The sequence below is a fragment of the Kryptolebias marmoratus genome, linkage group LG3 (assembly GCF_001649575.2).
Source record: "Kryptolebias marmoratus isolate JLee-2015 linkage group LG3, ASM164957v2, whole genome shotgun sequence".
Lineage (NCBI taxonomy): Eukaryota > Metazoa > Chordata > Actinopteri > Cyprinodontiformes > Rivulidae > Kryptolebias > Kryptolebias marmoratus.
The window spans coordinates 10,296,478-10,311,023 of NC_051432.1; the positions used below are offsets into that span (position 1 = coordinate 10,296,478).

General features: G+C 40.1%; 1 protein-coding gene across 2 annotated transcripts in view; it reads left to right on the forward strand.

Moving 5' to 3' along the window:
* ctnna2 (catenin (cadherin-associated protein), alpha 2) overlaps nucleotides 1-14,546 on the forward strand; it is a 293,925-nt gene that overhangs the window by 37,814 nt on the left and 241,565 nt on the right. For both annotated transcript variants that reach the window (XM_017405479.3, XM_017405486.3), the window contains exons 3-6: nucleotides 221-416; nucleotides 4,256-4,422; nucleotides 5,252-5,371; nucleotides 6,142-6,408. In XM_017405479.3, coding sequence (XP_017260968.1) covers nucleotides 221-416; nucleotides 4,256-4,422; nucleotides 5,252-5,371; nucleotides 6,142-6,408 — 750 coding nt within the window. The remainder of the gene's footprint in view (nucleotides 1-220; nucleotides 417-4,255; nucleotides 4,423-5,251; nucleotides 5,372-6,141; nucleotides 6,409-14,546) is intronic.

Genomic DNA, 14,546 nt, shown 5'->3' on the forward strand with positions numbered 1-14,546 from the left:
AGAGCTTTCTGCCCTATGCAATTTGACTGCGCATTATAATGGACTTAACTTTTTGCACTTTTGTTTTGTGTTAGTTTTAATGGTTTTTACAAAGTTATTTCACTCCACAGCCTAAGGAAAAGAAAAATAAAAGTCCTCCAATAATGGGACCCATATATCTTGGATAACAAACAGAGTTTGTTTATTGGTCAGCTGTCAAACTCTCTCTCTTGTTTCTTAGGTGACTACTCTGGTAAACACCAGCAACAAAGGGCCATCCAGTAAAAAGAAGGGGCGGTCTAAGAAGGCTCATGTCTTGGCAGTATCTGTGGAGCAAGCCACCCAGAACTTTCTTGAAAAGGGTGAGCAGATTGCCAAAGACAGCCAGGATCTCAAGGAGGAGCTCATTGCCGCTGTGGAAGATGTTCGGAAGCAAGGTATGTTATTCTACTGATAGTTGTTGACTAACATTGATCAGGTAATTGTGTTAAAATTGTGCACAAGTCTTTTTTTTTATTTTTTCTAGTCACCATGTGATCTCTAGAAATTACTTTTTCTGCTCTCAGCCATTACATTGTTTTTGATCTTATAATAGTTATATAATGTATACAGTAAATTACATAGAGTATGATACACCATATATTAATACTTATGTATACTATAGTAAGAACACCCAAATGTGGTCTGAGGAGGGGTTTGTTTTTGGGGCCATTCTGCAGAACTTTTTTGTAAAAGGAGCTTAGGAAAACGTTGTAACGTCATTTATATGTATTATTTTTGAGGCATACTGAATTCATATATTCCAAAATTGTAAACAGATTATGTCAGTTTCAGTCAGTTTGACATAAGAAACCCCACTGACACCACTGTCTGTGGAAAGTTTTGCCCTGGCATTAATGATCGAATGGGAGGAGCAGTTGGCAAAATTAGAATCTTTCAGAGAAGCATGAAGTGCTTTTAATGTCAGAAAATGTCAAATGCCGTCACAAATTTAGATGGATTTAGAGTTCAGAGTAGCAAGGCAAATCCTTTCAATTTAACAGATTAGTACCTATTAGTTTTGCGCTTAACTCGATGCTTCCAGCCTCATGAATGTAATGAGCCCAGTCCGGGAGTTGTTTATCCCAAAGTCATGCATCGTTAAAGCTTCAGCTGTCTGTGATGGTGAGGAACTTTGCTAAATTTTAAGGCATTACAGAGAGTCTCTTCTCATTAGCCACCTTATAAGTCTGTTTACGCTTAAAACCCTCTGCATGGGTCCAGCTTTTCACCTCATCAAACGTTACAGTTGTGCTCATCAAAGCTCCCAGCGTTTGATTCGGCTTGGAGTAAGATTTGTAAATGACTGAGCAATAGGACGTTTACATGAGATGCTTTATAATGTTTCTCCTAGTTTGTATAAAAAAAACAAAACACATTGCTATTTCTGCTCAGTGTTGGCTCAGTGTTGCTCTGTCCTGTCTGCATAGGTTGACAATCTTATTGTTAACATCCCAACATCATCAGTTGGGATTTTTTTTTTCCCTGCGTGACAAAACAAATATTAAGAAAAGAAGCTGAGCTGTAGAAATTGCCAGAATAATAAACTTAGCGAGCAATAGTTTTTCTGACCTGTTTTGCTATATTTAAGTTAAAGGCCTAACATGATTTAAAGGAATGTATATTGCCCGCCACCTTCCATGCCAAAGTTTTGAAAAAAGATCCTCTTATGATGAGAAGGGACAAAGTTGCAGCTGTTTTCATCAAACCGTGTAAAGTGTATTAGCGCCTGTAATGTGTGTTGTGAATGAGTCTCAGCTACTACTGCTTAAAATTTTACTCAGTTTCTGTAATTCTGATTAAGTTTTAGCCATTCTGTGTTGGCCAAGGTTGATTAGTTGTGGCGGCCGTCTTGAATGGGGCTGATTCTAAACGGTAATGAATTGTAGACGTACATCCAAGAACAGCTTTCTGAGTTTCACTAAAATCCCTCATTGATTTATCTGATATTTTGCTTACATGAAACGCATCAAACACACACAGGCCAAAAACACGATCACCTGGTGCCAGATTTGAATGGATTTCTTGTTCAGGAAGGGTCTTGGAGAACAGAGCAGCTCAGCATGTGTTGTGTCGGAGCTTCATTCATAATCCTGCATTGTTAACACCACTTGGTCCCTGGTGCTGCTCACTCCTGACTTGTATGCTGTGGCACGCAGCTCTCGCGCCGTATGAATAAGGCCGCCATCAAACAGGCCATCACCAGATCTGACATCAAAAAGCACAAAATCTGTCGGTCCACTGGCTTGAAATGCTGGCCAGATTAAAAAACCCAAAAAGTAAAATAAATAACGCTTTATTGGCATTAGACTATTATTGCAGTTGCGTCATTGCAGAGCTCTTTTTTTTGATGGCGGCGCATGGCACTTATTGCCTATCTCTGTTACTGGAACGGGACATCTCAGGGTAAACTGCTGATGTGTAAACCTTTTACTGACAGCGTGACAAGGTGTTCATTCCGGAAAGCCTTTTTCACACATACAGTAGGTGTTCACCAAACGAGCACTCTTTATTCTCTCTTTACACTCCACTTTTTTGCTTGGCTGTCAGCTCAACAGTTTTTCTTGTTTATGGTAAACTTGTGACAACGTGAACACACTATGTTGACTGCGTTCAGATGGAAATATCACCTTTTTTTTTTAGAGAGATGTGTTGCAGCAGTCAGAAGTGTCCTTCAAATAGCAACACAAGCCGAGTCAAAGCCCCTCTGAGATGGAAATGTCTTTAAATCTGTCACTGGTTCATTAGACTTCTGTCATTGTGACCTCATCAGGCTCAACCCTTTTATCTCGTCATGGTTGAATTAGAGATATTACTTCCTTTAGCCTGCAGGGGGGTTTAACACTCAGACACTTTGGTTTGTCACTCTTCTCAAGCTCGGGTCACAACATTCTGTTAATATCAAAGACAGTGTTGGTTCTTTGGCGCATTATTATTATTTTTTTATGCCGGTGTACAAAATGCAATCATATTGTGTCCTTCCCACGTTCATTTTAAATTGATTTTTGATTAAGCCTTTTGGAAAATACTATAGGGTAAATATTTTCATGTGCTCAGCAATTTCATTGTATGCTTGGAGGGATGTTTGGCCAGTTGATTATTGACCCGGTGTGAGAAACTCTCATCATTATTTACGGGGATGCTTGGCACAGTGGTGCTGCGGTCAGCAGTGATCTATCACAAGTTCTGCGTTTGAACCCGCCGGCTGCTTTTTGACTGCTATATGGATGTGGTGTCTGTGTCCGTGTGGGCTTTCTCCACGTGTCCCAGAGTCCCAGGATCCGCGTTTGTGAGTTTAAACGGATCGTTGGAATGGGAGTGAGCGTGCATAGCTGTTTGTCTTGCTGTGTTAGCTTTGTGATGGACTGCCACCCTTCAGGGTGTGTCCAATGTCTTCACACCCAGGCACCCTAATCACGGGTTGGGAATACATCTACGTTTGTCTTACCGATGTCTGTATTCTAAACCTAAAACAAAGGTTTTGGTTAAAAATGTAACATTTATTGTTATAAACCAATGAGAATACCTAAAAAAAATAAATAAATAAATAATTAACCATTGTGTTTTATGCAGTTTATATTACATTTGGAGATATGAGGTTTTTTTTTTTACTTTGGAAATTGTTAAATTATTCTAAACTTTATGTAACGTAGGTCATATTTAAAATATATGTATTATATATCGATTAAACGTTCCTTGTAGAGATGCACCAACCTGCGTTTCCAGTTTCTGATTTATGTACAGCTCCGATTCGCCGATTTCCATTTTAGCTGATTCAAGTTTCTCTCTTCATGGTAGGATCAAAAGTTGAATTGTGTGTTCATAATGTAATGTTTATAGTTTAACGAAAGCGTGCTTTCATATCCCAGACACACACACAAAAAAAGAAATTCATATTCTTCAGTTTCCGACTGGCTAAAAGTAACAGATTGATTCATTCCAGTCATTCTTTGAATGATTAGTGCCTTCCTACAGTCATGGGCTTGTTTGCTCTGGTCTGAAGTATGCCCCGCTAATATGTTTTTGAGCTTGCCGTTTCATTTTAAACAACGCTGACTCAGACTGGAGGAACATTTAGTCGTCTGGGTTTATTCGCTCTGACACATTATCTGCAGCTGATGGTAAACGATAGAGAGCTCCGGGAGATCGCAGTGTGCACACACTTTACGACAAACGCAAACATTTCTTTTTTTTTTTGCCCGCTCCGCTCACTGCTTCCTCTCTTTTCTTCCTGCAGGAGAGACGATGCGCATCGCCTCGTCTGAGTTCGCCGACGACCCCTGCTCCTCCGTCAAACGCGGGACCATGGTGAGGGCCGCTCGCGCCCTGCTGTCCGCCGTCACCCGCCTGCTCATCCTCGCCGACATGGCCGACGTCATGAGGCTGCTGGCTCACCTGAAAGTCGTAAGTGGAGCCAGCGTGGGATGTGAACACACAAGCGGTCGTTCTGACAACGTGCTGGCCTTTTGATTTACAACTTTGTGAGCTGATAGCTTTGCGGTGGTCAAGAGATAATAGACCCTAGTTATGTTCCGAGAGTTATTCTTCTCCAAATACCCAGTGACACACTTGGGGTGCAGTTTTAGCCACATGTTCCGTGTGTTTTATTATGACTTCTTTTTACTGAATCGTCCACATACAAAATATAGACTTTTATCTCCAAATTAGCATATAAATGAGACATGGAGAAGAATCCTGAGAACACATATCATCATGTGAACCAGAGTCACCACAGTGAGAACTTAGGTAACTTCTTCTGACAGTAGCTTAGGGCTTTGTAAAACAGGTTAGTTTAAAATATTACAGAAAGACTAACACTCACAGAGGGACTCATACACGTGCATAAACCCGTCTATCACTGCCACTTAAGGTATCTTCTGCAGGGTTTTTATAGGGAATAAAAAGTCAGAATGCACCGAGATGATCAGTCGTACAACTAAATGGTTATTGACTTTTTCAAATCATGTTGCAACTAAAAATGACATGGCATGGTTAAAAAAACCTACAAATAAAACAAGTGTATATTATTATAATCCCAGATATTGTGCTGACAAAAAACAAAACAAAAATCATTTATAAAGCTGCAACAAAAATTACTATGGTTTACTACTTCATTTTTAAAAAATAATAATATAGTCCTGTTTTTCTGTCCAAATCAGTTCTGCTAACTGAGATTGTAAGCTGCAGTGTGTGCATGTTAGTGTGTGTAAATGTGTGTTTGCGTTCCTAACAGGTGGAGGAGGCTCTAGAGGGGGTAAAAAACGCTACCAATGAACAAGACCTGGCCAACCGCTTCAAAGAGTTCGGGAAGGAGATGGTGAAGCTGAACTACGTGGCAGCTCGGAGACAGCAGGTAACCGAGAACTCCCCGTTTCCTTCTGGGCTAAAAAAAAAAAAAAAGAAATAAAGCAAAAATGGAAGCAGATCAACAAACTAGTTTTTACTTGAAAGGCTTGACTACTACAAAGCTTTCTATTTCTTGGTTTATTCCAGAAATTAGTTGTGCATTGTTTTGTACTGCTAATAAATGGAGTTTATTTTTTTGATGTTACAGAAACATACAAGGTTGTTCTTAATGTATTAGGTACAGAACAGCAGAAAGGTGTTTCTTTTTATTTGAACTAACAGAACATACATATTGTGACTGTAGAAATAACCATATCAGTGCCTATTTCACACTGCAGCTAAAACACATCTGATGATTCATTTTATTATGGCTGCAAGTATGTGGGGAAAAAAGAGGTTTTGGAGGGGATATTTTCTAACAAAGGTCATGTTATTGGAAATAAAGTCATTGACTGTACTGCCAAGCTGTCCCAAAGCAAAGCACTAAAGTGAATTCAGTCCAGCTCCACAGCTGCCAATCTGCTGACAGGGCTTCATCTTTGTGTGGTTGGAATAACACCCATTTATCAAATGGGGCATGAACTTTCTTCTGTGTTGTAAATAACTAATGAATACAAAATTTCTCACACCACTGTTTTGACTCTATTAGGGCAACGCTTTAGCATTTTGTATAATACACTTTTTTCCCCCCTCTATAATATATTCCCTATAATTTGATATACGGTGTTCTTTATTTCGGATATAAACGCTTCTGAGAGCTTTTGTCACTTTTTTAAGGAACTGAAAGACCCCCAGTGTCGAGATGAGATGGCGGCTGCTCGCGGGGCTCTGAAGAAAAACGCCACCATGCTGTACACGGCCTCCCAGGCCTTCCTGCGCCACCCAGACGTGGCCGCCACACGTGCCAACCGGGACTACGTGTTCAAGCAGGTCCAGGAGGCCATGGGAGGCATTTCCATCGCCGCTCAGGCCACCTCACCCACCGAAGAGAAGCATGGCCATGCTGGCATCGGGGAGCTGGCCGCCGCTCTCAATGAGTTTGACGTAAGTCAGCGAACATTTGCTCTTCGTTATGTTTCAACTCCTTACTGAATAGATTTAATCCTAAAAATAAATTGATGAAATGCATTCTGCTGAAGAAGCCCGCTTTTTGTTTGTAAGCTCGCCAAGCTAAACTGTCACCAAGAATGTCACTCAATAAATATTTTTCAATTTAATTTATTGCACTATATTACACATACTGCATAAGGATGAGTCTCTGTTTGGATCAGAAAGCACCCAGGATAGCTGTTTAAATAGGCTTTTGGTTTTTAATTCATTATTTCTCCCTGTCTTTGCACACACACAGCTTATAAAGCAGTTGTCTGTGTTTTGTTTTTTTCCATGTAATCAAACTTAACTTAGCTTCATTTTAATCTTTGCCCTACATATATATATCCATGTATTACAGCAGACTCATTCTGTTCTTGAAATTGTTTTAAGAAACACGGTTCTCTGCTGCCATCTAGTGGCCAAATGCTGACAGTGAGCTCTAACTTTATTCCTATAACTAAGACACAAATTGCATCTTTCTGATTTCCTTTTGGATTAGCTTTGCAGTTCAGGGCAGTTCCTCCATCTGATTTTGATTTCATGCAGATTTGTGGCTTTTAAGACCCAGTTAGTGTTTGCATTATGTAATTAAAAACAGATTTTTTCTTGAAAAATCCAAACATGAAACCAGCATTATGATATAGTTGATTATGAGTGCTTCAGCATCAATTCTATATAATACAAAACATTTTTTTTTTCAAATATAGAGGATAAAACGTTTTAGAACAATTGTAACATTATTGGACAATTTCCATTTATATATGCAGCTGCAGAAGGAACTGGCTGGCTCAGACCATAAAACATTTATTTTTACATACAATGATATAATTAATGATAATATGCAGATTTTGCTATAAAATAATGCATTTTGATATTTTAGCTCTATTTAAGGTGTTTACCAAACTAAAGCGTTAAAGCCCTTTCAGATAACCAGAAAAAAAAACTAAAACATTTTCCAGCGGCAACATGGAGCTTCTTGAAGCACTTTAGCTTTTTAGACCTTTTTCATAATTTTTTTATAGAAACTTTAAATGCAGAGTATTATCACCTGCTGATTAATATAACATTTAGGGAATTATTATTAAATATGAATTAGGAATAAAAAAAATCAATTTCATTCAGTGTTCTTTGGCATTAGTAAAGATGTTAAATTCTTTGACTGGACAGCTCTTTTTTTACCTCCTGCCGCCAAAGGTGAAAATAAGAAAACCTTTTTTGCATGTGTGTGTACGTTAATATGCATGTTTGTTTGTCTATAGTGTTAGATAAATATCTCATAAACAAGTCAACAGATATGAGTGAAACTCTAACAAAGCAGTCACTGCAGGGACATCCACAACTGATTGACGTCACCCTAATTCAAGATGGCTGCCAGCAAATTGACCTTAGCCAACACAGGAAGAGCTCCAACTCAGTTAGTTGTACAGATACTGAAGTAAAATTTGATCTGGTTGTAGCTGACAGTCATACCTCAACACATACCAAGTGCACAACTTGCAAGATCTCACAACACTGAACGAAGTCGTGCACAACATCATTTACAAGGTTTGACCAAAACGGGCAGAACTCCATAGTTTATAAGTTGCATGAAAGGCGATTTGCATTCCTTAAAGGAAATCTAGGCTTTTCACTTATTTATTAATCTTTTGTGCAACACTAACAAAAAAAATCTTACCCTATTATTAAGTTTTGTTAAAAAAACAAACCAAAAAAACCCCAATATCAACATATTCTTCTACAGATAAATGATGCTCAAACCAGAATTTTGCAGTCTATACCAAGTATTTCTACATTTTCTGAGTCATATTTCCAGTGTGCCAAAATTAAATCTTTGTTAAAGTCCCTGTTTTTTTGCCTTCGTAGTCTTTGCGGCATACTGCAGCAGATATTCAAAAAAAAAATCTTCTATTTTCAGTTTTTTTGTTGTCATTCATGGTTTAAAGGCACTGTGCTTTCAGCATTGTTTGTCCCGTTCCTCCCTTTTATGCAATTTTTAAGCCCCCCGTGAACTAAAGCACTAAACCTTTGACGTCATTGGAGTCTGTGCAGATTTAGTGAGAAGACCCTGAGGTGGAGATAATGCCGTTTGTGCCTCTCAGGTTGCCTTGGTGCATTATGTGAGTGACATCTTGTGGCAACGGTTTGGAAGTACAAATAGCCTACATTTGCTTTTCACGCTGGTGATGCCGTGCGAGGAAGCATTAGATAAGCAGAAGGGAAACCAAAACGGAAAAACCAAAAGGAAACAGTCTGGGCTGAAGGAATTATAAACTGCTCTAAGAGCTGCTCCATCTACTTCCTTCTAAATATGCTTTTCTGATCTTTTGCACAAGGCCATGGCCTAAAGTAATCACATCCACTCGATTCTCAACTAAAACAGTATAAATCTTTGGAAAAGCAAAAAAGATATGCTTAATTCGATTCCATTCTGCTGGCAGACAAGCAGTAGTTAAATGAAACAAATTGCCCTTTGCTAAGCCCTCTGTGCGTGCCTGAAGCTGGTGCATGTTTAATTCCTAACTCACCACAGAAACACAGACTGTGGTCACTTCTTCTCTGAATACTAATAAACTAATATCCAAAGCTTGGAGGCACAACAGCACTGTTTTTTTTTTTTCTTTGTATGTGTGCGTGACTGTGCATTGCCTCCCATTTTCGTGCAATTCCCAATTTTTTTCCCATCTATGTTTTGTGATTGAACACGAACACACCTACACACATAATGTATGCAATCTTCATACTGAGCTGTTATTATAATCCAATTATAGCTCAACACTTTACATCCATCCTAACCTCTGAGGCATAGGCTTGATTTATTTGCGTCTGATGATCTGCGAGCTTTCCGTCTTCCTCCTGAAGACAGTTATTGTCAAATATTGTTCTTTGACAATTTATTTGCAGCGCTCCGATGCTCGCTTGGCAGACGCTTGTCAGCCAGACAGACGGATGGCTTCAGACGTCGCAGCCCTTCTCCTTTCTTTGGGGACTTTAAGCAGGCCGTAGCAAGAACGTGCTAATTTGATTAATAGATCTGCATGAGCGGAGATGGACAAGCTGTTCCCTCGGCTGAACTGCTCAACATTTCGGTCGTGCTCCCAGCGTTGACTTATTCATTTTCTACTCTGTCACCGTTCCTTTCAGCCTCCGAAACTCAGGCCTCGCAGAGCATTTTAGTCATCGACACATTCAGATGTGTAATTAAAGAACGCAGTGATTTATATCAAACTCACACTTAGGAGTAATTGCTATCACATTGTGAAGAAGTGTTGCTCTTTCAATTGGAGAAAAGAGCATATGTCTTTATGCCAAGAATTGCAATTATTTGTGGAAACCCAGAGAATAGAGATTAGCACATGCAGGGTCTTTTCTATTTAATGTAGAAACCAGGAAGACTCAGTTTGTCGTTGATTTTGAAATGTATGTGACCAAATGGATGGACTTTATAGTCGGCTGTTTTTATTCGGCTTCTAACAATAAAAGGTTAGACGAGATTTTGGGATACTTGGAACAGAGGAAGGTCTGCGAGGCAGTTTATGAATATGACAAGAAAGAGTGAATAACCTCATCTGATCTTTTTGTTTTTGGACACCCAGAATCATCTCTGAGTAAGTCATCTTAAGATTCAGAAACCTTCGGAGCCAAACCGGAGGTCAGGCTGAGCTCAGGTTTACCTCATTTCAGCATCATTTGACATATAACGGAGAGGCTGACATTAACCCCAGCCTACCTTTTACCTTTAAAGGCTCCTCAGCGACTGTGCTGAAGGGCTCCTTTTTAAGAAAACATTGCTCTGAACAAGTGCCAGATGTTTTATTGCTAAAATCTGCAAACTATTTTTTTAGACATATCAGGTAAATTACATTTAAAAATAACTCGTGTAGTCACTGATTCTGAAGATAATATCTGTTGGGGTTGTAGCAGGTGGCTTTTGTCAGTAGTTTTAGATAAATCTCTCAGAATTTAATTGCTCTTAAAAAGACAGGCACCCTTTTTCCACTGACTTGGTTGAATGTTGTTGTTCTTTTGGCTGCGCCCCTCCCTATAAGAGGGTCACCACAGTGAGTGAACTCGCACAAGAGATTTGGCAATTGTTTTACTCCAGATACCCTTCCTGACACAACCTGGGCTCGAACCTGCAGCCTCAGGATTACAAGACCACATCACTGACCACCGAGCGACCGCAGTCATTTGCTTGTGGTGATAATTCCCTAAAAGTCCATTTCTTTCTGCCACATAGGAGATGGTAATAAAAAGGACAGATAGGTCTTAAGTCATGTTGATAAATTGGTAAATTACAGCAGTGAGAGGTCTCTCTCTCTTTCTCTCTCTTTTTTTTACATAGATTTAGCTGTTAACTTCATTATTTTAAATTAAGTTTGATTAGCAAGTCTGTCATCATTATCTGTTTAAATACATACGAATATTGGCTGCTCCCTCTTTACAATAATAGCTCGCAGTGATGGATTTAGCACTCGGACCTAAAATAGATATTATGTTGCAAAATGTGCTTGTCTTTGATAAATCAGAGCAGCGTTTGAGAATGACCACCTTTGAATCTGCTACGCTGGCAGGAGCCCGTCATGCTCAAATGAAAGTCCTTTTTTTTTTTCTTTTTTTGGCAATATGAAGTCAGTCGGAGGACAGATGGAGTCAAGGCCCTGCGTGGACGTTGCTAAAGGCACACTGTAGCACACGCTTAAAATTTAACAGTTCTATTAGATTTAAAGACACGCAATATAAGTCGACAATTCATCCTAAAAAAATGTTAACAACAAACCGTCAGTGCTCGCGGTGTACCTGCCTGGTCAGAGCCGTTTTATTTACATCGCCGTGTGGAAACGTCGCTGGATCTGTGAGTGTTTATGTACGGGCAGGATGCAGACCAGCTGCAGCTCTTACCTGGTAACTGCCGTTCCCTTTTAATATGCAAAAATTTTTCTTTTTATCTCCGTGTCATTTATATCACTTTGAGGGCCTTTATCTTTGTGCAGGCAAATGAGGGAAGTACTTGATGCAGCCTCTTTATATTTGCACTCGCTGCTCCTTCACACTTATTTTGATGTGTTACACAAAGGCGCCGGCAGTGAACCGCGGGAGCAGCAGCAAAGTAAGTAGCTCTCCCAGAGACCTTCTTAGTATTAAAAACATCCAAGACCCACTGTGATTTGGGGAATGTAACTGAGCTAGGAAAGGCCTGTCAGCATAAGTATGAGTTATAGAAACCCTTGGTTTTATTCCTCTCCTGCTTCTGCTGCTGCCTTCGATTAGATGAGCCAAGAGTCGTGGGGAATAGATGAGGGTGGTGTCTTTTAACATAATTGTGATTGCATCAAGATGATTGCCTCGTCCTCGGCTTTCATTCTTCTTCCTCAACCAGCAAATTCAATTTGTCTCCCTCGGAGAAGAGATGAACTATTACCAAACTATTATTCTTCAAATTTAGAACTTTCGCCTTATTATTATGTCAAGTTTGTGCAAGCGCGGTGTCCTTTGAGCGTCGCATCTGCTTTGTGTGGAGCAGAGCAAACAGGTGGTCCAAGGTGCGCCTGTTCAAATCCATTAGCTTCAGGCTCAAAGCACACGGCGTGTTCGCACAGCCGCCAGCAGATGGCAGTGTTTAATTATGCCTGACGCTCGTCTGTCATTTTCCTCGCTTATTCCCCACCCTCGCGCTATCTTTTCCATTTTTATCCCCTTTTACTGCAAGTCCTTAGAAACAGAGATTTCCAGTCCTTCTCAGCAGCAGCCTGCGTCACCTTGTGTGGTTTTGTACCATTAATGTGATTGAAGCTATTTTCTGGTTCTGAGATGTTTTGATTTATGTAAATCTCTGGACTGAGCTTTGTCAAAAAAGAATTTAATATTAAATTACAGGAGACAGCCTTTCCAGCATGACCCCTAAGCTCAAATCTGTTGAAGAGTAATGCTTCCTTCCCTGCGTTATCCTCTTTGAAATGCCAGTCCTCTTGTTCCATTAAATTTTCCCTATACAGGTCCTGACGTAAAAAAAAAAAAAAAAACTCTTAGTCTCTGCGTTTGTACTGCAGACACACTTCGTGATCAAACACACACACACGTTTCATTCTCACACCCCTCACAGAACTAACCACCGAGCAGAAATCCAAATTGAACTGGATGATTTTACCAAGGTTTATGTTTGATTTGGCATGGCCTCTAACTGTACAACCTTAGTCTTTTTCTATTAGTCACTCACCCCCTCATTCTTCTCATTGTTTTCATTTTTTTCCCCCCTTCTCATCATCTGATTCGTTTTGAACCACAGATGTGTTTGGAATGCTTGCATGAATACACTTAACCCATTTGGTAGCAGCATTATATTTCTATGCCCCCCCCTCCACTCCCTGCATATATTGCAGTGCCTGTTGTCTCACTGTTCAAGCATATGGTCCTCAGTCTGCATAAATTATGGGCTAGCTATAACCGGATTTACTTGCTAGCTCAGAAAAAAAAGTGTGCATGGCAGTGAGTTTGTTTGAATCCCACTAAAGCAAGCTGTGCTTTTGGTAGTTGCTTTTCAAAGACCCATGTACACATCTGTGTTAAAACGGCTTGTTGAATACATTCATGGTAGCTGGATAACACCTGTACCTGCTTCTCAGAACTAATACGGGGAATATAATAAATACTTTAGTTCTCAGGTGAGTGAGAAGAAAGTTGATGTACCCTTTTGTCTTTTCTACTGTGATGCTTCACCACCATGGTGAATTACATTATTTTGCCATTCTGATTCCTATTTGGTCTAGCAGTGTGTGCAACAAGTGCAACGGATTAAGTTTTCATTGTTAATATAAGCGCAGTGACTGTACATGATGACCTTTCCGTGTGTTGCGTTTGTATATGAGATACTGCTGGACCAGCTTCAGAGGCTGGCTGGGGAGCAACCTGGCTCTAATGTATGTAGATGTATTCATAACTGAGGGATAGCTTTCTTGGTAATTGCTATATCAATCTGTGCAGTCCCATCCTTGCTGTCTTATTTCAAGCTCCTATTTCTCTCCCACTTTTCTTCCTTCCTTTTTCATAGCCACAAACACACACACACACACACACACACACACACACACGCTATTTATTTCTCCTTCACCGAGTTTGAACATGTATGTGTCTTCAAGAGCGTTTCTTGATCCCCCACAACTGTGACACTTTGATGGGGAAGGTCGCTCGTATGCATGTGCTGATGCACAATCATATAGAGGTTCACACAGGCCCAAAATATAAATGAAAGCATCGGACACAGTGCCAAGTGCCAGAGCTATTGACAGGGACCCTGTTGCGCTCAATAAAACTCCACCCTCACTGTCATTTTCACCTTGGCGGAGCCACGTGTTAGCCCAAAGGTACACCTCTTAATTACAACATCCTCTGCCTGCTGATTGTAACACTGCCTCGTTCACCATGGACAGATGCACCTGTCAAGAGAATATGAATTGGGGAAACTAAGCTGAAGTAATGGGACATGACCGGGGAAAATAAGGAAGTATTGGTTTGTTTGTTGCTGTACAGTAATTAGCCACTGACAGCCCTGTCTTGATGGCAGTAAGGCATGAGGGAGCTGTGGAAGGAGCAGAACAGGAGTGGGAAGAGTTCTCGTTAAGCAAAATCTATACTCATCAGAGTTGGAGCTTTATGCTCTGAGGTCCACTGTGCTTCTCCACCTACTCCTTCCAGTAAACTTGCTTTGCAGCTTCCAGGAATTCCTCAGCTCTAATTTATTTCACTTTCAAATCTAGTGTTACTAGTTTAGTCTAACTGATGGTTTGCCAAAACACCCTGGCTGTTTGTCTTCACGTGTCTGCGTGATGCACAAGACAAAGAAAATACTTTAGGATTCGATAATTTAGATGCATAAATTATCGTAACACTGGAGCCTCAAATTGTGCATTTAATTTCTTTCTCTTTGTTTTAGTCATTATTGGTTAATTTCTTCTTATTATTTTTTTTCTTGGCTCACGTTCAAGTAAGCAGGCCAGAAAATAACAGCGCTCGGATAGTCGGAGTAAACTCTCTTCGTATACCGCGGGCAGCTACTCTAAATCAAACGACAACAGCCAACAGATCTGAAATACTTG